Source organism: Alosa pseudoharengus, unplaced genomic scaffold (genome assembly GCF_046254945.1).
Source record: "Alosa pseudoharengus isolate Yale_2024_CS ecotype anadromous, Long Island Sound unplaced genomic scaffold, YU_APseudo_1.1 YU_APseudo_1.1_scf_2, whole genome shotgun sequence".
Lineage (NCBI taxonomy): Eukaryota > Metazoa > Chordata > Actinopteri > Clupeiformes > Clupeidae > Alosa > Alosa pseudoharengus.
Window position 1 is genome coordinate 11,238,549 of NW_027468663.1, and position 23,104 is coordinate 11,261,652.

The 23,104-nt window shown below is 40.6% G+C and overlaps 1 protein-coding gene and 1 long non-coding RNA gene across 2 annotated transcripts; one reads left to right on the plus strand and one right to left on the minus strand.

Annotated features, from left to right (window-relative positions):
- Positions 1 to 3,004: 3,004 nt before the first annotated feature.
- Positions 3,005 to 11,162, minus strand: LOC143133821 (uncharacterized). Its single transcript, XM_076293707.1, has 5 exons — positions 10,384 to 11,162; positions 7,828 to 7,923; positions 7,530 to 7,635; positions 5,471 to 5,558; positions 3,005 to 5,331 (listed from the first exon to the last, which is right to left on the minus strand). The coding sequence occupies exons 1-4, from the start codon at positions 10,895 to 10,897 to the stop codon at positions 5,501 to 5,503; spliced, it is 774 nt and encodes a 257-aa protein (XP_076149822.1). The 5' UTR covers positions 10,898 to 11,162; the 3' UTR covers positions 3,005 to 5,331; positions 5,471 to 5,500.
- Positions 11,163 to 14,707: 3,545 nt separating this feature from the next.
- On the plus strand, positions 14,708 to 18,420 carry LOC143135039 (uncharacterized). The gene is made up of 7 exons (XR_012988772.1): positions 14,708 to 15,356; positions 16,118 to 16,289; positions 16,545 to 16,632; positions 16,867 to 17,023; positions 17,123 to 17,318; positions 17,632 to 17,705; positions 17,824 to 18,420. It is a non-coding gene; the product is annotated as an uncharacterized LOC143135039 (long non-coding RNA).
- Positions 18,421 to 23,104: the final 4,684 nt, after the last annotated feature.

Below are 23,104 nucleotides of genomic sequence, written 5' to 3' on the forward strand. Positions count from 1 at the left end.
TTTGCGAGTAAATACAGCAAATAGTATATAAATGGAATAAAGCTCTTAAAAAATTCACATGGATGTCTGATTTGAATGACAGCTGGCTGAACCAATAAGACAACATAATTCACACTAGACTGGCTGTTAGCCTGGTCGGGACCAGGCTAGGTGCGGAGAATAAATCCCCATAACATATGTGCCATCTCTTTTGTGAAACGAAGTCAAGGATAAATTCACCCAGGATAACCCAAAAAGTCCCAGTTTAAAGGAACACCAGGCAACGTTTTTGTGTTAATTACTCATCTTCGTAAGTCGGTATATGGTTAAATGACTCATTACAGGGCGAATGAAGACTCTCTCGCCCGCCCCTACTGCCTGTAGGAAGAATATCCCGCTTGCAAGTTCAGTGTATCGTACCCGGCGACCGAAGCAGTTTCAGTTTCCATCCTGCATCCACAGCACAGAGGGAGGCTAGAAACGCTAGCGATTGTTGCAAACGTGTGTATAATGGCAGAGCCGGCAAAGAAGCAGCGAAAACCCTTGACGGAAGATGCAAAGAAAAGGAAAAGAGCTTCAGACCGAGCGAGGGGGAGTTTCGTAGAGAAAAAGCATCAGGCTTGCCTGGTGTCCCTTTAATCCCTTATCCAGGTTTTGTGAAATACCCCTGTTTGTTTGCTTTAATGTTGGTAACCAAAATCTCTCATACCCACCACGCAGGGTTTCAAGTGTTAGTGTTTCAAGTGTTAAGCGAATTAGTAGACTATAAACACCAATATCTGATATGGTCTTCTGAAAGTAGATGTTAATTGGCAGTGGGACAAGAATCAGATTAAGGCCAAAAATCATAACTTTAAGCCTCGTCAGTGTAAATGCAACCTAATTGGCTTGTTTGTGAAAATGTGGTCGGAAGTGAGCACAACAGACGCTTGGCCCTAATTTAAATGCGGGGCAACGCCTAAAAGTCTAAACCGCTAAAGCTTGCTTAAAACAACTATGCAAAATCTATTTGGAAGTTTAATACCATGAGGAAGATCCTAAGCACAAACATCGGTCTCACACCACATTATGGCGTTAGTTCAGTGGTTCTTAAACTTTTTGTCTGGCGACCCCACAAAAAAGTATGGCGAGGTCTGGCGACCCCACTTTCCCCAAACCCATTCTAAATCCTTACTCAAATATCCCCCTCAAACGTTAACAACTAAATCAAGCAAAAACTAGAAAGCAAAGTCATTTGTTTTATTTACTCCATATGAACAAGAACCGAGAAAACCAAACAATCACGATTAAACAAGCTGCCGCCATATCAGATCAGAGCGCTATGCGTGGCGTGCGCACACACAAGCACGCACACACACATGCAGCATTAGGCCTACAACGTTACATTAATTATATTTATGGCGATAACAATAACAATATTTTTTATTTCCCTTTTCTGGTAACAATTTCAATGGGAAGGGTGGGCATGCTTCCGTGAACATAGCAAGTTAATTCTAGGAGGAATGCTGCATACGGCGACACAGAGATTTTCCTCCACGGTGCTGAGCCGACATCTGTATTTTGAGATGTCGTTTCATTTTGACAGGTTTTAAGCTCTCATTCGCCAGAACATCGCCGCAAATCACACATTGTGGGTGGTCGAGGTTATCTTTAACTTGGCAAGTGAATGCATATTTCAGAAATTCTTTCTGATAAAGCCGACGCGCCGTTTGTTCTTTTTTATTCTCACCGGCCTGTAGACTTGTCCCATCTGAGGATCACGGAGGGGTAGACTCACTGGTAGATGGCACTTCCGAGCTTTTGTTCAATTTTTTAAGCAGCCACCTGTCCATTTTGGCTAGTAGGCTACCTATGTCTTTTGTTTTGTTTTACTTAAAATAGCGGGAACAAGTTGAGTTTGCATAGTGGGAGCAGATAGTTACATTGTTTCTATCAGCGGACCAGTAGCCCATAAAAATTCTCTCTCTTCTCTTAACTGCGTGTAAATAAGAAAAAGGCAGAAAAGGGCAATATTATTTTCCTTTGTTTCACCTAATAATAATTTCAGACTGAATACAGAAAATAATTGGCGACCCCACGTAAGTTTTTGGCGACCCCATTTGGGGTCGCGACCCCTAGTTTAAGAATCACTGCGTTAGTTCATGCACAAGAACATTGCTCATAGACTGACTTTGCACTTTGCCCAGCATTCAAATTAGAACTTCCTCCCTCTCACCAGTTCAATATACAGTTGTGCTCATAAGTTTACATACCCTGTACATACACATGCTAAAGTTTAAATAGCCCCACATCGTCACATATCCATCACCATACCTAGAGATTGCCATGGTTTAATTTCAGTTAGCCTAATAGCTGGTTTGATTTGCATTGATGGTGTTATGGAAAGTACGCCATGCCAATCATGAGATATGGTGAAGGGTATGTGATGTGGGGCTATTTTAATTCCAAAGGCCAAGAATAGGATGTATAGTATCCTAGATCCACTGGCCTCTAAAAATAAAAATCTGCCTGCCTCTATGGGAATTCAACATAGGGGTATGTGTAACGGATGCCAGCCAGCTTAGTTGTGCGTGTGGAACATTGGTAAACCTCACTCCCTGACGCCTCAAGAGTGCTTTTGGCATGTGAGCTAGTAGCCTGGGCTTTTAGCTCAATTGTCAGCACGCTCCACTCCCAAGCCGAGGTGCTGCTGTTTTGCGGGTTCAAGTCCTGGCATGAGCAGGGCTGAATCGCGCAGATTACATGTATACTTATGGCCCGTTTTTTTTAGGAAGAAATTGTATTTATTTACAATACATTATTCATTCACAAAGAAAATGGTGTCCTTAAAGGTTGGAGTTTTCCTAATTTTGTTAATTATGGCATTAGCATCAATTTCCAAAAGATGATTTTTTTATTCCTCTTTTTAGTCAACTTTAGCATGTACAGGGTATGTAAACTTATGAGCACAACTGTAATACCTCAATGTCCGCTACACACCCCTGGTTCTGTTTTCATGAATATTAATAATATGCACACACAAACATTAACAGTTCACACATTAAGCATATTTATTGTAAAAAATACATATAAAACACTCTTTCAGACATACAAAATATTTGGGCATAAAAAACAGTAAAATGAACAAACAAGAGACAAAGGTATTTTGAATTGCCATACATATTTACAATTTAATAAATAAATACTCAATTGTTCTGTAACTGAGAGAAGGCAGATTGTCAATTCTTAAATATCGCCAATGTGATTTTTACAACACCCCGTGAACACCCATTTGTTAGTATCATGGTCATCAGACACCTTACAGATCACAGAGGACAAAGTCCTCAGGAACGTTAATCAACAATGCATTTCACTCTTACTTAAAAAATCCAGAAAAATAAATCATTCTTGGAGTTAGCGATCCCCAAGTTAGTAAATTTAAAATAGTGAGGTATTGCACCACATCAGTTAAATGAAAACATCAAGGGAAACATTTTGAATCATAAGATTTTCCACATTTTTTTCTACAACATCCTCAAGCAATAAAAGCCTTTGACAGCAAAATATGGATCTCATACGATCACTCTCTCCGTCCTTCCTCTCTCGCCCACACACACAACACACACACTTTTGGCTTTCCTCGAGTTCTCCAGTAGAAGAGAAACATGCACAGGGGACCCTCTGTGGGCTAGAACATAGCACCTCTGAGCGCAGCCTGAACAGAGCACGCTCCACTGCAGCACGCATGGCCAGAGGCAAGCAATGGAAGGATGAAAACAACCACCACCACTAAGCTCAACCCCAATGGGAATAATAAGAATATCAACAACAATGATAATGATGATGATAATAATAATAATAATAATAATACTTAGAAAACATTTGTTTTCAATGCTGCGACTCCTCCATTCTGTGTCTCTTATGGAGTTCATGGGTGGGGGGTGGTGCATTTTGAAGTAGATACCAGGGCCACTTGGGAACTGCAAGGGTGAGGGAATAAAGCCACTGCAGTCACCCCCTCCCGCCCCCAACTGTTCCTGATGTCCCCCCTCAGAGCAGAGCAGCTATGACTTGCAAAAGGTGCGAAAACATGGTGACAACTCACCACTGCTGAACCGAACTGGTTAAGGGATGACCGCTAAGGGAACACGTTTTTCCACAGACATGAAACAGGCTCGGGGGCAAGGGACTGGAGGGCCAGCAAATGCCTCCCCTACTACTCTCCAAAAGCAGAACACGGACCAGACAAGAGCAGGCAGGAGTCCCTGGTGCTAGATTAGTCAGGGGTCATGAACTCCACGAGGGCATTTTTCATCTCCAGACCACCAACAAGGAGGCAGGCCACAGCTGACTGGAGTCATTAGGACACTGGTGTGCCCCACTCGTCCCTGTGGCCCGCACCCATGCCCACCTCAACCTCTTAGCCTCTGTGGGGTTAGATGGACATCCTGAGAATTTTTTTCCCAGGGCACATCCATGACAGAAGCAACCAAAAGTGTTGATGCTGCTTGACCTAAGGAGTATTGGAATCCATGTCGTGAAACACAACCAAAGAACATTCTCAATCTCTATGTTCAAAAAAATGCTGTGTGCAAGCCATTTTCCCCAAGTCAAACCATGTGAAATGACACACCACTTATGAAATGTGTTGTGTCGCTAAAAGAAATTACACACACACACAAAACCCCACAACCATCCCCCACTAAAACATATTTGTCCCCTTCCTCCCTCCCCATCTGTCCAGCAACCATTTTGAGAAAAAAAAAAAAAAAAAAACTCCCAGTAGCGGCAGTCTCAGCATCATGCCTTAAGAACAACACCGTGCAAAACAATTACGCATACAATTCTCAACTCTGGGGTCCATGTTGGTTTGACACCCAAATAAGGAAATAGTCCTCTGGATAATGTTACATCAGCTGAGTTCGTTCGTGTGATGCATCTCATGAGGCATTCCATGTAGAATAAAACTTTAGCCAGGCCCCAAACCACCCTCTCCCATCTCTCGCGCTCTTGCCAGGTGAGATACCTTAGCAGTCAGATTGCCAGAGGTGATCTACTTGTAAGCACACACCCACTGTTTCCTTATCAGTTACCTTTCTTTTTTGTTTTTACGGTCACATTGCAAGCTTTATAGAGGACAGGTCCAAGTAAAGGCAAGCAGAGAAGATGTCCCACTACCCTCCCCTACTCCACAGCCCTCATTCCCAGCAAGCACCTCAGGAGGGGAGAAAAAAGTCCAGGATTTTACAGCCAAGCCAGAAGGGAGTTGATTTCACGGGAGCAGAAATGTTCAGTGTCAGCTAATACAATGAAGTCCATTTTTTTTCTTGCTGCCCGATCATTTTTTACCTTTTTCTGGCCAGAAGTGGGGTCCTTTAGAAGAAGAAGAAAAAAAAAGTTAACAATTTTCATCCATCATGAAGTGAATTAAAAGCAACAATGACAAACACAACACTAACACAGTCATCCTTTTTCAAGAATAATTCAAATTCACACACACACACAGGCTCACCTGAGACAGCAATTGCAGGGAATAAACATGTCAGTCAAAGGGGTGTTCTGGGCAACAGGGTTTCACCTTGCACCAGGAGTCAATGCAGCTGCAGAGAGCAAGAAGAGAAAGAGATCTAATACGGTGAGACATCCTGAGGCCATTCATCAACCGAATGAGAGCAACTGCAACTGCCAAGAAGTGTGTGTGTGTTTGTGTGTATTAGGGCTGTAACGATACAAACCGAATTGTGAGGTTGGTGTATCACGATTTTTGACCCACGGTTCGGTACAAACCGTGAGGGGGGTGCAATAGCCTACCTTGGAGCTCCAGAGGTTTATAATATAATATATAATATAATATATCTGTATATATATCCAGATATCTGCAAATATATCCTGATATAAAAAGAGAGAATACTGAATTTCTGATATTTATGACAGCGCACTTGCAGATTAGCCTATAGCCTAGGCCTACTATTTCTATTAGAACTCTTACTCTTTAATTCAGCTGTCTGGTTGAAGCCTGGAAATATAAACAAAGTAGCACAATTGGCTAGCTTATCATAGTCTACTGATTGGACTGTTCAGTTTCCCCATGTGTGTTTAAGTTTCAAGGTAATTGAACAGGACAGGCACTTTTGGGAAACATTGGTATTGGGATGATCAGTGAACTTGAATGCAAGAGTTATGTGCAGCATGCTAATGATGCTAAGCGGATTTTATATTAATTTAGCTAGTCGTCTTTTATGCGTCCTTGCTTTCACGTGAATCTTTTATTTGGATTGTGCAAGCCGAGTCGTGCGTGTCCATTGAACGCGAGTTTAACTCCACACTAGTGGTAATGCAGTTTTGCATGGCCCCAGAAAATGATGCTGTTTACAAAGAGCCACTCATGATTCTAATGAAGAATCTAATCAGAATGCAAAGACAATTGCAGTCAAAATACAGAACTTTTACTGTGCAAATTTCACAAACATCTTATATAACCAATAAAACGTATAAAACCAATACAAAAAGTAGTGCAACTTGCAATAATTATACTTTTTTGAAAATTATACAATTTAAAATAAAACCTCTGCTAATATGCTTACTCTGTCAAATAGGCCTATCAGAAACATGCCTTATTGTTATTGTGTGGTTTGCATGACGTTAGTGGTAGGCTAACGTTAACTTCATGTAGATGTAGATGTCTTGTTAGCCTGCCATGAGCTTCGGTTCGGTTCGCTAGGCAAAACATTAACAAAATTATGACAGTCAGGATCATTTCTAACTAGCCAGCTAGAATTGCTCAGTTCATGTCTATAACATGCTTTACTTGCTACATGGATAATTTCAGCGAATATTCTGAAGGTGAGATGAATGATAAGATCATTAAACTTCACTGTGTTCGGTGGGTTGCTAACTAACGACATCACCTACTAGCCAGCTAGTCACAGCTATTGAACAATCTCAATAGAATTTTCGTGACGGTAAATCCCTTTCAATGCAGTATCATTTAACGTTTCTTCCTTAACTTAAGAAACAATTTAAGGTATTCTGTGCAACACCCTTAAATAAACCCCTTACCATTAATAAGTCATACTTCAGGGTCATACTGGGTCATACTTCAGGGGAAAAACTTAAGGTGTTTTGTGTTTACCCTCACTATGCCTGCCTCGCAGTCGCACCATGCGTGCGTGTGAAAAAAGTCCCGTCTGAAACACTGTCGTGCGGCGCAGTGTTCCAAACGTTGTAATCAAATACACCGGTATATAAAAAAATCATATAATAACGAAAATATACACCGGTTTACGGTGTGAACCGGTATACCGCCCAGCATTAACGCATAGTCTACAATGAAAGTAACGAGAGGTACGAAATTATGATTCATTTATGTATTTTTGGACAACGTAGGCTACCGGTAAGTAAAGCAGGAGATATGTGTTGCTTATGCGGCCACGACACTAGAATGGGTGTGTCGCGGTTCTGCCTTTTCACACCGCGACACAGGTTAGTGAATATGCGTGTTGCGATTTCAAATCGCATATTGTTACAGCCCTAGTATGTATGTGTGTTTGTGTGTGCATGTGGCTGTTCACCTTTTGTGATAGACACACAGGCAGGCCAGACGTGCGATGGTCTCTCCCTGAAGCAGATCCTCCAGGCATATGGAACACTCACCACTGTCCTTCGCCAGGACGTCAGCTACAAAACCCCACAAATCACTCAGATCACATACTTCAATGCCATGTTCAAAGCACAACAGTCATCCCCAAACATAAGGACTACAAGGCATCACTCCATCCAAAATTCAGTTATATGGAGAAGGGTGGGGGTCTGTTTGCCCTTGGGCACATGAAGACAAAAGAGATTTAACAAGGGGACAGATGGACTCACTATTGTATGGAAGAGGGGGAGAGGTGAGACAGCTCAACAGGTGTTCCTCAATCCTGCCTCCAGGGAACGGCTTGGAGCAAAATGGGCAGCGGATTGCTGAGGAGAGGAATTAAAGACATGAGATTAAGAAAGGCATGATTTGGGTCATTCTGTGTCAAATCAGAGAAGGTTGTTGCTGCACTGTCTCAGATTTTGTTCAAACCTTGTCTATATCAATAGGTCCTAAAACCAAGGCCTGTAAAATATTTCTGTGCAAATCTTAAGTCTTCATATCTTTTTCAGACCATGAAAATGTCTTTCATGTTTACAGCTTGAAAAACATGTGCCATGTTTGGGCATTAATCTTGACAAATATTTCCCTAGCCTCCTCAATTTTTCTAGGGTGGAAGACCAACTCATAAAAAGCATGTGTAAACAATTTAAAGTCTGTACTAAATGTTATTTATATTTTCCCACAATTTGAAGTCTCCACTTCAAATGACCATGACAATAATAAGGATAAAACCAGGCATGTTTGTATTGTCATTTTCAAGTAACTGAAATGGTATGTGGGGTAGCTAGTAGGACCATAAAAATCTATGTGGAAATAGCTAAGTATATGGACATTTAGTGTGTAAAGTACCAATATTGTCCCAAGACCCATTCACAGAATAAATGTATGTAGTTACAAGTGTTTTGGGAACACCAAAATAAACATTTACAAAATACAATAGATTTGAGAGCCCCCCCAGGTGAAACACAGCATAGCAGACTTTGAGGAAGATTGGAGTCGGTGCTGCAACCATTTAACTGGATTTTTTTATGCCTTTAATTTGATAGGACAGTGGGGAATGACAGGAAGTGAGTGGGAGAGAGAGTCGGGGTGGGATCCGGAAAGGACCACGGGGCGGGAATCGAACCCGGGTCGCCGGCGTACGTGCCCCAGCCAGTTGCGCCACAGCTGGGGCCCATTTTCCTGGATTTTGTCTGATGACACAGAATGACCCATTTGCCATAATCTGTCAAAGCTTCCTCAAAACATGTTTTTTTTTTTTTATCAAGTTACATAACTAGCACCAGTTATGTACTAGGAATGTTATGCCATGTAAGTATAAGTATATATACTCTTTTGATCCCGTGAGGGAAATTTGGTCTCTGCATTTATCCCAATCCGTGAATTAGTGAAACACACACAGCACACAGTGTACACACAGTGAGGTGAAGCACACACTAATCCCGGCGCAGTGAGCTGCCTGCATCAACAGCGGCGCTCGGGGAGCAGTGAGGGGTTAGGTGCCTTGCTCACAATATATACACTGTTGGAAATCACTAAATCGCAATGATTCTTTTGAGGTGAACATATCAACTCTTGAATTAACCCTCCTCCCCACTATAAGTTTTTCAGACTGTCACCACAACGCAAATGCAAATCCAAAGGGTAATGTTAGGAGACCATTGGGTTGGCACGACCATTTGGCCTAGATCTCCCAGATCACTGGACTGTGGCCAGACGTGAGTCCTCTGACCCATTTCCTACCCCTACTCTCAAGCATCCTCTTGTCACCTGGTGAGAAAAATGAACTCTCCCAGGAATAGCATTGACCATTGGCCCAATGTTCATATCATTACTTGAACATAGTCAATTTGACTCAATAAGTCGATTATGGTCCACTCATCACCTTCAGTGAGATTGTTAACTGCGGGCCATAATGAAAAACGGCGTCTTGGTAGGAATGTCGGTGTGATTTCCCAATTGTGAATGACTGTTTGGCCAGACTGCCCCTTCCCCCAATGCAAAACTGAAGGATTTCGTCTGTTAGCATGAATCCACGTGATGCGTAATTCAGATCATCTGGCCAAGATCCCCCACTGCACAAAGTTTAAATCCGTACAATGGAAGCGCATTGCCTTCAGCGTCAACACAATAGTCAGTTTAGTATCACGTTTCCACGCAGGAGAATGCCCTCAGTGTCACTTGGTGAGCAATACTACTCAAAGGCAAGCTTTGTTGTCAGGCTTTCCCCTAGAATTGACTTGGTTGCCACTGAAATGGAAGAGGGACACAAAATGAACTTGCTGGGCAGCTAAAGTAGTCAACGCATTATTGGACTTATTTACCGTTGCCTTGTTTAACGGTTCATTATACAAGATGAAAAACTAATTGCCGGGGGAACGTTAATCAACTGCATAACGTTTTTGAACTCTTAAATTGTAAGCTGTGGAGGGCCAGTTGACGCATTGATCAATTTAGGTGCTGGTTAGGTTCGCGTTGACCGACATCCCGTAATTTGTTAACGTTATAGGAATGAACACCTGTGGCAAGTTACGTAGACGGTTATACATTTGTGTGACACATGGTAGTGGTATTGAACGTGCTAACTAGCTAGCAAGGCCAAAACAAATATACGCCAGACAGCTAAGTTAATGTTAGCTAACGTTTTACTCAACGTGGTATTAGCTTGTTATGTGGATATAGCGTCACATAGCTGCCGTAAACAATTCAGACAATTTCAGTAGTTTGACACGTTTTGAAACTTGTCCATTTGCTATTGATATAAACATTATGGTTCAACTCACTGCCATGTCGATTGTTCACTCTGTAAAGCCCAATCCATGCCTCCGACACTGGACGTGAATGGGCACCTCTCACTCGTGCGGATCTAGCAGTGACGTTGCGCCCAGAATTGTGTCGACCACCCGGCAAACGTTCGGAGAAAGTGCGATGAGGAACGCGGCCTGTTTCCTCTTCAGCCACAGCTTCGTTGTTAATTGCGTCTCCGGGGCTGCTGTCGCCTTCGTGGTTAACCACGGCATCATCTGATGGTGTGTCCTGACTGCCAAGTGACGGGGAGATGTGATGGTCAGCAGGGCTTCCTTCAGCACTTGCCTGCTGCCCTGTGTCCGAGTCGCTTCCTTCCTCCGAGCGGCTACGATTAGCTTCCGAATCATGCTCAAAACTACCAGAAAAATCAACCATAAGGCTTGTGGGCCTGTTGCTTCGAAGACGTCTACATGACTCTCGCTTAAGTCCGTCCTTTTCAAAAGTCGTCGATACAGCCTCTTCTGGTAAACGACTTGATCTTGTACCCATCTCGCGCTGTAACGTTGTTAGATTTACCAGCTAGTAGCTTCCTAACCAGCTAGCGCGGTAGCTCAGCTGAGTACGATGTAACGTTTACGTTAAATATTCAAAATATATCTCAATAAATGTATGCGAGGTTGAAAGATACAACCCTAATACTGAGATACACTATAACTATACTAAAACAAATCACAACGTGTATGCGATTCTCATTGATTAACGGTCCTTCTTTATCCCTTATTCCACATTTCCTTTCTTTTACCGTCCTCCTGTCTCACCCGCAGTGGCGGAAGTGCTTACACTTCTTCTCTGCTCAAAAGAGATGGCTACGTCAAATGCCGGGTGAACTTTTGGTCCAATCATAGAAGAGCCCATTGACTAGTTTGAAAAAAGTGACAGCAGATTGCATAAATTTCAGGGTTCCCAGGAAATATTCCTAAGCACTATGGAATTCCCCGATTTTGAGGACTCTAGGCTTCCAGTAAAATATATTATAGGTAGGCTAAATAGTAAGTGAGTTCAGTTGAACGTTAACTCCACCTCAGGCATGTGCAGCCTAGCAGCTAGTTAGTAGCCTAGGCTAAACTATTATGCCTAAGGACTAGGCTACTTTCTGCTCCAAAACATTTGCAGTTCAAAGTAGGCTAAGAAAGCATGAACATCGCCTACACAAATCAAATGTAATGGGTCAATGTCATATTTTCTTGCCTACATTTTTCAAAGTTGTAGGGCTATTTCATGTGGTGTTTTGTCCACTCTTATGAGTGTTGAAATGGTAAGATAGACCTGGCATACAGTAGCCTAGGCCTGCCCTTAGGAATTGCACCCCTGGTAAAGTTGACTAAAAACAATTATACAAAACAATGTTTTGGTGATTTATTGTGGTCTCACAATGAAAACAATGAGGAAAAACTTTGAAGGGAAGCAAATTTATTCTGAGAAAAAATCTCATCTCATATTTTTCACAAAAAAACATGTCGCTCACAATTATTGGCACCCCTTGAAAATCTTATATACAAAGTGTAACAAAAGCATTTTTCTATTTATATTCAACTTCTTTAAGTTAATGGCTATAAAAACTAGGTATTTGGTTTTGATATGTCCATATTTACAGTTAAAACAATAGTTAAAACGTACTCTGCCAAGACACTAAAAGTAGTTTGATCATGATTGGATCATTCATCAGGTCAATGAACCAAAACAGATCAAAACAAAAATGGTTTACTGAACATAATATCAAGCTTCTGCCATTGCCATCTCAGTCCCCTGAGACTGCACAGAAAAGCAGTGGGGTGAGTCAAAGAGGAGAATGCACAAGTTGTGGACCTAGGATTCCAGACGATCTGAGGAGATTTTGTAAAGATGAATGATCTTAGATCGCTTGCTTTGTATTCTCCAACTGTATGGGATGTAGGCTAGTAGAATACTACAAGCTGTTTTATTGGCAAAGGGAGGCTTAAAAACGTATTACAAGCAGGGGTGCCAATCATTATGGGCAACGTGTCTGTTGAAAATATTTATTTCTTTATGAAATTGTCCGATTTCTCAGAATAAATTTGCTTACCTTCAAAATTGGATTTTCCTTCATTGTTTAAATTGTGAGATTACAATATATCACCAAAAGTTATGTATACCTGTTTGTAGTCAACTTTGAATTATTGGGGAGCCAATAATTCCAGAGGGTACTGTACATAACATAGATTATGTTTGTTTTTGTTTTTTGGCAAAAATAATCCATATGATTTTATGGTATTGGTGTATGGCCTACCTTCCTCTATCTGACAGTCAGATCACAAAGATGGCCTATTAAAAAAAACAGTCTAGTTTTAGTAGGCTATCTCCATTCAATTTGTAAAAGAAAATATTGAATTTATGTGTCCTATAATTTTGCCTCAACAATTTAAGCTAAGTGTAGGCTACAAGCGACAATGGTTTATGAGATAATTGTCCACTAGATGGCAAAGGATAAACAAATCACAGTCTCCTGTGGCTATATAATACATACCTCCATGATATAATAGGCCTAGTATTTGATTATGGCCAAATCTCATGTGGTAAGCCAATCTGAGACAAAAAAGACTGCTTGCTAACCTAGAAATCTAGACGCACCACGGCAGCAAATGTAATTTCCAGTCAGGGTAGTTTAGCAACTCTCGGCTTGCGAGCTGGAAAAAATAGAGAGTCGGTGGATGGACTTAACATAATGACTGCAGAGAATGAGTGTGAATTCCCTCCCACTTGAAAACAAAGAAGAGGGATGCTGCTGCTGGCGAACAGCGCGACTCGAGTTAAGCTTTTTTTTTTTTCTCGTTTGATCAACACCAACTATCTCCGCTGGTGGGAAAACGCATGGGACTCATTTGTAATGCAATTTGAAAGACAACTGTTTATCCCGCCCCTCGGATTGAGCACTGGTGAGTTCTCAGACCCTAGGCCTACATCTTGATGTGGGTGCTCATCAGGCTAACTGCTTGCTGCATTCTGTGTGTGGTCAGGCATTTTATTCAGACAACTGAAGACATCCCAATTTGCTAGATATTTCAAATAATAGAAAAAATAAAATGAATTAAGTTGATAGTAGGAAGCATGCAGTGGAATCTGGAAGTACTAATATTAGTGTAAAAAAATCATACATCTATAATGATCACACAATAAACAGGTGGGCTATTCCCAGACTAGATAACTGATGTCAGTACTCCAGTGCAGTCTTCTTCCAGTTCAGTCTTCAGAGCTGTCTTGGCATTGTCCACAGCAGGTATCCAGCAAAAGTGGTGCGACCCTTATTGTCATCATAGACCATGCGGCCTTGGTCCAGGTGAATGTACACAGTGTCTTTTGCCTCCAGCTGTAGCACTGCTGAATTGGATCCGTACTCGTGATCGTCCGCACCCTTCTGTAATTCATGCACACACACCACAAGCTCTCCGTTCTTGTACAGGGCTGTGCCAGCGAGAATTGAAGGAAAAGAAGCATGTGCGAATGCAGTGAAACTGAAATAGTAAACTCCGTTCACTGGGGCAGTGAAGATTCCTGTGATAAATGAGGCCAGTACAATAATCAATGCTCTGATGCCAATGGATTCTTAAATAATTGAAACATTGAGCATGCTCTCACTACGAGATTCATTATGTCATGCCCCCTGGTGGCTTAATTGACTCATTACCATGGGTCTTCATGCTATTTTTAATACCATCCAAACTTTGAACCAATGTGACCTGTACCTGTAATTGGGTTGTAGGCTTCACCAATATTTGTGAGAATCCTTTTAAATGATAAAATCTTATCAACATTGACGGGTCCTAACTTTGCAATTCCAGAGTCAGCCAGAGAGACTGAGAATGCCACTTTTGTGTGACCTGTTGAAGGAGGGAAATGTAGCACTCAAAGCATTTAAATCAAAGATTTAAAAGAACACTGTTGCAGTTGGGGGAGTCAGTTGATGGAATCGCTCAGTTGATTTTGGCTATATACGACACATTTTATGAGGTTGTTGGCTTTCCTTACCTTCACTATTGTTCTGCTGTAGTTTTTTCACCTGGTCTTCAGTGCAATTTAATCTGGCCTCCATGCTTCTCACAACCTGTAGTTCATCCAGTAAATCTAAAGGTTGATGTTATAAAGTTGTTAAACTGGTCTGTCTCTGTTCTCTTCTAGAGCATCTGAAACAACTGTACAAAAAAGTACAAACATCTCGATGGCCTATAAATTATACCCATGTATATATAATATAAACCTTAACCCATGCCTTGAAGACAACGTTGGGGGCATAAAATACCAATAAACTGTTACTACACTCTCAGAAAAAAAGGTACGCAGGGGTACAAGTATTAAACCTTCAGGTACCAAATTGTTCCTTTCAGTTTGTTGTACCTTGAAAGATACAGGACTGAACCTCTGTGATACAATGTTGTACCTTTCAAAGTACAAGATTTGTGAAAGTACATGTTTGTACCATATGATTTTGTACCCATGAACTAGAGCTATTAGTCATGCGTCAGCCAATCAGATCGCCAGTCCTGCTAGAACTCTCGACCTCGCCAAAAATAAAAACATGGAGGATGATTCTGAGAAATGGTAGAGGATTATACATTTATTTAAAAAGTTGGGCTAGATTATGATTTTGTTTTGAAAATGAGATGAGAAATATGGATTGAATAGTCTAAAAATCCTGTTTTTACAACAAACAAATTTGTCAGGAGTGAGGTTGACGATGTGTGTACTGTACCAGCTAATAAGTTAGCAAGCTATCGTCAGCGGTCATCAGTCAACGCAACGGACAGTGCTGCGTACGGGCGTCAGTGTTTGGAGTGTTCCATAAAGATTTTAACGGTCGGTGCCGTGGGTCGGGCTGAGCTGAGGCAGGGAATCTGAATGATGTCTCTTGCTGCGCTGACAACCGAAGACCTTCTGCAGCAACTTTCTAAAGGTGGATTGGACGTAACCGTAAATGAGAGAAAAAAATTCATAGGTGACTAAAGTAGCTTTTTTAATAATTGTCAATAGCGTTAAACTTTTAACAGGACTTCGTGTGGTATAATATCTATCTAGCTAACGTTACTAGATGGAACCTAGAAGCTAGGACGAGCTGCTAAGGTCTCTTAGCTCCCTGTCAATCTGATTTATGCATGCATTAAGTAACATTACTTAGTGCTTTGGTGACATTTTAGCGGATTTGGGATCATGTCAAGTGTTAATTTAAGCCAATGTTAGAGCTAGCTAGTTGGCTAGGTAATCAGTCGTGGTCAATGGTAGAAAAGTTATAGCTAACTTGGGAAGCTATAGCGCTACATTGGCTACCAGACTGGTTAGCTAGCTGACGCCACATGCTTTTGGTAGAATTAACGTCAACTTCCCAGGCTTTATGTAACGTTAGTTTCCTGTTTTGGCTCTGAGAAAGATGTTGAAATAACTGCTATACAATACAAACGGTAACACAATGGCAATATAGCTGCTAATATTGTTTAGTTAAACATCAGTCATACATTGAGAACTTATGATTGCATTTGTATAACTTAGTGTTGGTAGCATCAAGGCCGTTTCAGTTCATCAGTTAGCCAGCCACGTGGTTGGTGAAGGCTAGCGCTGACCTTGCTGACTTGATGGTTTAAGGTCAATGGTGAATTAATGGTAATTTTTCACAGGTTAGTTTAGGTTCTATTTGTGCAAGGGATGTGAGTTTGTAGTGTCTAACTAGTTATATTAAATGCTGTTTTGTTTTTTCTTTTTCAGAATATGAAGTGGATGGGGAAACTGTTAATGGTGGCCTGACGAACCTTATGATTTCCCAGCTCTTTGAGGGGTTCTTCAAAAAGCAAGTAGCAGTAAAGTTCATCAACCTGATCTCTCAGCAGAAAACAGAAATTTGCGATGTTGCAGCTCCTGCTTCAATGTCTGAATCAAGGTGGGTTTTTAACTTTTTTATCTTTGGATTCTTTGCAACAGACTGGATTTCAATAAACATATTAACTGTAGAGAGCAATAATTGTGTCTAACTATGGTGTGGTGTATTTACAAGCCTTGCACATGCAAAATGGTGCCCTTTTTTGCTGTAAACACCCTTTGTTTCATTGGTTTTGTTTGAATGCAGGTATTTGGATGTATGCAGTATGATCTAATAACTTTGTGCAATTGTAAACATTTTAAATGAATTTGTTAGGTATCCTTCCGGTGAAGATTATGTGAAGGCTGCCAAGGCACTTGTTGCCAAATACCCTTTCTTGAAGGACGTGGAGGGGAATGGATATGTAAGTGTTTGACATTGAAGTGCTTTAGGAATGCTTTCAATATATTCTGATGTTTTCTGTTACTATTCAATAGTCTGTTGTCACTGTGCTACTAATGAAATGATATGTTTATGTTTACGGTATATATATATATATATATATATATATATATATATATATATATATATACTTGCAACAAAATATCATCTTGTCATGCAATGTAAAGTAACCCTTGACAATCATTGTTTTGCATAGCATACGTTGCACATGTCATTAAAAAGGAAGTTCAAAACTGAACGATCACCTCTTGGATGAAGAACAGGTCAAACAGTTCAAAGCGAAATTTGGTCATCGCAAGGGCAAGTCCAAACAGACACCAAGCCAGATAACATGTGAAAGAAGATGCGAAATGGTAGGCCTCCTGTGGTACAACAGTATTTGCAGCAGTGGTAGGACTCTAGGTTATAGAGCATCCCAGTAATGTGTGTGTTTGTGAACTTGTACACAATAGGATCATGAGTCTGAAGGTCCTGTTGGCGAAGATGCAGTCTCAAATGATGCCCATGTAAAAGTCTCAACCAGATAGTGCCATTGTGGAGGAAAAAATGAGGCGCACATTTCTCTGGAGAAGATGCGAGTTGCTACAGGGTGGAATGTCAGCTGTTGAAGCCGCCAACAAGTATCCCTTCCTGAAAACACCTTTTGGGGTATGTTTGAAATAGTTTGGTCCTTCATACACTGTGCCCTATAACAACTCTTTTGTAGTTCACTTTAGAAGTGTTAAATATCTGAAAAGGAAAAGACCAAAAAGAGTAAATAACATATAAGGAATGCATTAATAGTAATATTTGAAAAAGATCGAAAATTGAATCGAATCGTGACTTTAAAATCGAAAATTACATCGAATCGAGGATTTGGAGAATCGTGACACCCCTAAAAGTAACCTCTTGTCATATTGTGTGATATGTTTGCCATTGTTAATCCATTGTATTTATACCTCTTCTCGTTTGTAAAACCTAGAATTCTGAGCTGCCTTGGTGCTCTTACCAACCATCTTCAGAGAAAAACTTGAGCACTACATTTCACTGAATGATGTAAGTTTTACCATTCATCTTCATTTCCGAACTTTCAGTTGTACAAAGTTAATATGAAATTCCAAAAGGAGAACATTTTCTTTACTCATTTTAGTTGTGTTGTGTTTTGTCTGTTTAGGGAGATCCAGCTACACCTTATCCGACTGCAGATGCCTGGCACATCAAACTGGAGACAGGTTTTCAGCGAGCGGCGACTCCCTGCAACTATCAAGGTGGATGGAACGGAAGTCTGCACTCTCCACTCTCTCGCTCTCTCCACACACTCTCTCTCCACTCTCGCTCTCCACACTCTCTCGCTCTCCACACTCTCTCTCTCTCCACACTCTCTCTCTCTATACACTCTCTCTATACTCTCTCTCTCTCCACTCTCTCTATACTCTCTCTCTCTCCACTCTCTCCACACTCTCTCTCTCTCCACTCTCTATACACACTCTCTCTCTCCACTCTCTCTATACACTCTCTCTCTCCACTCTCTCTCTCCACACTCTCCTCTCTCTCTCTCTCTCTACACTCTCTTTCCTCTCTCTGTACACACACTCTCTCTCTCTTTCTTTCTTTCTCTCTCTCTCTCTCTCTCCCCACACACACACACCAGCCCTACTGTATCAAACAAAATTAAACTTGTTGTAAGTAAACTTGCAAAATGTATGTCTTAATGTCGTAAGTGGCCAGAATGCATCTGATTTGAAAAAAAAAAAAAGCTCTCTGTCTGTACCCTGTGATGAAATCAGATTTACTGTTTTGTATTTTTATACAATAAATCTGTTTTTTTAAAGAAAGTGTTGTTTTTATTATTTATTTACAGTATGTCCAGTAAGGGAACCTATAAGTACCTTTAAAGGTACAAATCCACTTGTCTAAGGGAACTTATAGGTACCTTTAAAGGTACAAATGGACTTGTCTCTGTGGTGGTACCTTAATGGTACAAATACTGTACCCTCAATGATGATACAAACCTGTACCATAGAGAAAAGGTACAAAATAGTTCCTGAAGGTACAGATGGGACCATTGAAGGTACAAAACATGAGGGTACAAATATGTGCCCCTTTTGTAAGGTACTGCTCTGTACCCTCTAAAGGTACTGCCACAGAGACAAGCGTTTGTACCTTTTAAGGTACTGAGCGGTACCATTTTTTCCGAGAGTGTACACTGCATACTGTTATTACACTGCACATAACTCTACATACTGTACATATCTGTCTATACGGTTCATACGGAATATCCATATTTATTCTGTTTTTCTTATAATAACTTTGGGCATATAATAACTTGGGGCAGCCGTGGCCCACTGGTTAGCACTCTGGACTTGTAACCGGAGGGTTGCCGGTTCGAGCCCCGACCAGTGGGCCACGGCTGAAGTGCACTGCTCCCCGAGCGCCGCTGTGGTTGCAGGCAGCTCACTGCGCTGGGATTAGTGTGTGCTTCACCTCACTGTGTGTGCTGTGTGTGTTTCACTAATTCACGGATTGGGTTAAATGCAGAGACCAAATTTCCCTCACGGGATCAAAAGAGTATATATACTTATACTTACTTATACTTAATATATTACTGTTAATACACTGCATATATCTATATTATTCTTACTACTCTTATAATGTTACTGCTACCATATCTATTCTGCTCTTATTACTACTAATACATGGCACATAGTTCATTTATAAAACCATTCCACCTTCTTAACTATACTATTGTCTACACAGCACTATATATCTTATACCACTGTGTATATCACATTGCACTTTTCTGCTTTTTTACACTTTTGGTTAGACACAAACTTAATTTCGTTGTCTCTGTTCTTGTACTCTGCACAATGACAATAAAGTTGAATCTAATCTAATCCAATACCTTTGTTTTGCTGTTTCAGTTCCACCACCAGCTTTTCAGTGGCAAGCAGCCTGGTCTCCATGTTCTTCAGTTTCTCTAGACCTATGAGGAGATTGGTAATGTTTATGTAGGGCTGCAGGACATCCTGAGCGTGCATCACGCACAAACAGCCAAGAAACATCAGCAGCAGAACAACCCTCATCTTCATCGTGATATTCACTGATGTGTTTGTAGGAGAGGGTAAGGAGGATTTTTTAAAGGGGCAGGGGACAAGGGAGGACCTTGGACATTTCATTGATTTGTCCTAAGTTAATGAATGATGAAAGGTTACTAAAAGTGTAATACATTACCGATTACAGGTTGTTCTATGCAGGGATGTGCACAGGAATTTTGAGGGGCAGTTGCTCTGACCTGAAAGCCCCCCCACCAACAACAAAAAAAAACTCACAGGCTTTGCGCGTGCTGCTGTAAACTACAATCGGATTTTTTTGTATACCCCTGTTGTCTCAATGATAATAACATGTCATTTCAGACTATATTTCATTTGCATTTTAATATAACATCGTATTTTGTCATTTTTGGCGAAGACATGCATTCCGTTCATGTTGAACATTCTCTAACCATCGTGATTTCGAATTGGTGCAGTTTTCAGCACAAAAACTCATTTTATTATTTTCATGGACAGCACTGCTCTATGCTGTTCTATGGTGCTTTCTGCCTCTTAGTTGCACACGCATGTTTTCATGACGTTGCATAGAAATCCATGTAGGCCTATATGAAGGACTGAGAATAACAGGGTCTTTATTAAAATATATATATACACACAAAGAAGTAAAACACTGAAATACAGCACTCAATCACCAACTACTGAGGGCAAAGTCTCTGTCTCACCTGCTGGCTTTTTCGCTGCAGTGATGTGCTGCCCTTTGCTGCCTCCCTGAATTGTCTCTCCCTCTCCTGAATCCGCCTCTTTTCAGTGGGCATCTTGGCTTCAAACAATAGCCTACCCAAAATAGTGATAGGATAGGCATTTAACCATTTTGAATAAAATAATTAATGTGATGCATGACATCCATCATTCATTCTTATTGCTAAAACTAAATGTGAGAAACTAACTATCAGCAAACATGTAGCTTAGTTTGCCTAATGCCTACCAAAAAAATAGTAGGCCTAGCCTAGGCTATGTGATAACGGGCTGCTTGTCTGCAAGCTATCCTGTCGGATTATTTAGGCTAAACGTGACATTAAACTCAGCCTGGATTTATGAAGATTTTAATTCATTTCATAAACTTGATGATGATGATCGTTCGTTTGTTATACATCACAAACCCACCTTTTCCGACAACGTTGAGTCGTCTCACCCGACAACCGCAACAATCTCCTTTCTAGGGCCGCTGCCGCTCATGCAGGCTCAGCTCAGGTGCCGGTCGCATGCAGCGCTGCAGCCACGTAAACAGTTTGCCCTTCCCCTAGGCTACTGACTTTCACTTTCGGTGCCCGGATCTAAGTCAGTGAGGCTTTGCGATTTTTTTAAATCTAGGCCTACGTGAAATTTAGCATCCACTGTATGATTTATTTATTTATATTTCTTTCCCTTCGGAAGGGCATCAACGTGAGTCGAGAAGGGCATATGGGCAGTTGCCCGGGCATTATTATTATTATTATTGTTATTATTATTATTATTATTATTTATTTGTTACTTTTTTTGTTATAGTGATTACTTTTTAAAAGCAGATGAACATTTCCCATAGGCCTACATCAAATGATTGACACTAATTGTCAAATTCTGCTATTTCTGCACCCACAATATGCTTGTTGTCTGGAAAGGGTGACCATGGTGACAAAACAGTAATGACAGGCAGTCCAAATAAGGAGTTAATTGTATATGCAGTGCATTTAGTGGGTTGCCCTCCTTAAAAATAATGTTTCAAGGAATTTTTAACAAATGTATCAGCATGTAATGTTTCAAGCACGTTTAACAAATGTATCAGCATGTGTATAAAGTCAGAGAGATCAAGTAGACACCTGTCAAGAAATATTGTCCGAGTCAACATATCGCCAGAAACTTGTTTGCCTTCCAAAATACATTATTTCCCCCATTGTTTCCTTAAACAAAAAACAGAGTATACATGATGATCATTTCAGTCAACATATAACAATGTTCTACTTGAGTCAAACTAATTAATTGACAGAGCCATACAATGAAAGAGCAATGCAGTGGCTATAGTGTAGCCTACAGTTTTTGAGTACACAGAAAAAAATATTAGTTCCTCTGCCAACAGATCTGTTACAGTGAACTCACCTTTGATTGTCTTCTCATCGACATCACTTTCTGATGGGATATTTACTTCTGAAAATGTGATATCATTCCCAGATGCCACACAACCAAACAGAGAATCCAATCAAATCTGATTAGCTAAAACAATGTGTCCCCTCATGTCTCCTTTCCATCATCACATCTCAAAAGTGACCCTAAATCTCAGGGTAAAAAAAAACATGTTGTTTAAAGATGTACTTACCTGTTCCAGCACTAAATCTTGCCACCTTTGACTAGAAGTCAACTCTGGTCGACAATGTATTCTTGGTCAGCTTTACCCTGTTCGAATTCCAAAGATGCGTTTCAAGAATGTCAAGGCACCCAGACGCAAAGCTTGAGAACTGTCAGCAATAAGAGCAATTTTTGTTCATTTATGTTTTCTTGCTACTTATTGTTTGCAGCTACCAATATTTCTATTTTTGTATCAGTGGCATTGACTGCACATATTTGTAAACATACCGCTTACATATTTCTCCCTCCATTAATTGTTGTCTGTGACTGCTTTTATTTCTAGTGGGGCAGGTTCCAAAGTATGAAGCATGTTTTGTTAAAAGTGTACACTCAAAAAGTACCCTCATTTTACCTGTATTGTTATATTGATTGATTGATTTATTAAAATCATGTGCTATATTTCCTCTGAGTTGTTGACACAGTTCTTTATTGCCACATGCTGGTGTCCAGTAGTGTCTTCTGCTGGACACCATGGGGAATATATCATATATTTCACTATCCATGCCTAAGTTTATAGATGTCAGATTGATGAAGAATGATGAGAATGAAGAATGATGTGTCTTATTTGGGAAAGGATCACAGCTTTATGATATTAGAAATTTCAAAAAGGCAGAGTACTGTGAAAAGAATGGCACTGAATTGAGAATAGAATAGAATATAATAGAACAAAATAGGAGTTTACAAATACGCAGGCCAATGAAACCAATAAATAAATGAGTAGGCAGTATTTCAGTTGGAGTGAGAAGACATTAACAGTAAATACATAAATACTAAATAGTATAAATAGGCCTACACATAATTTGAATAACAGCAGAAAGAAGTGTTGTGTCGTAACCACTTGGCTCGCAGTGAGCACGACATGAAGGGGAGACCACACCAAAGTATATTTTAAACGAAAGTATTTATTAATTGAGATATTTACAAAGTCAGCATGTGTAAGGCAAAGCAAAACTGTTGTGTAGGTCAGCATGTGGATGTGTAGTGTAAAAGGTAAAGGAGCAGAGCTGCAGCCAGCCCTGGTTGCGA

What these genes read in the sequence shown, in the direction of transcription:
- LOC143133821 (XM_076293707.1), bottom strand. Translation starts at nt 10,897, where the DNA reads ATGGGTACAAGATCAAGTCGTTTACCAGAAGAGGCTGTATCGACGACT. An exon ending in TCCCCCTCTTCCATACAATA is followed by an intron (nt 7,636 to 7,827) that starts GTGAGTCCATCT and finishes GGGGTTTTGTAG; the next exon opens with CTGACGTCCTGGCGAAGGAC. An exon ending in CTGTGTGTCTATCACAAAAG is followed by an intron (nt 5,559 to 7,529) that starts GTGAACAGCCAC and finishes TGCTCTCTGCAG; the next exon opens with CTGCATTGACTCCTGGTGCA.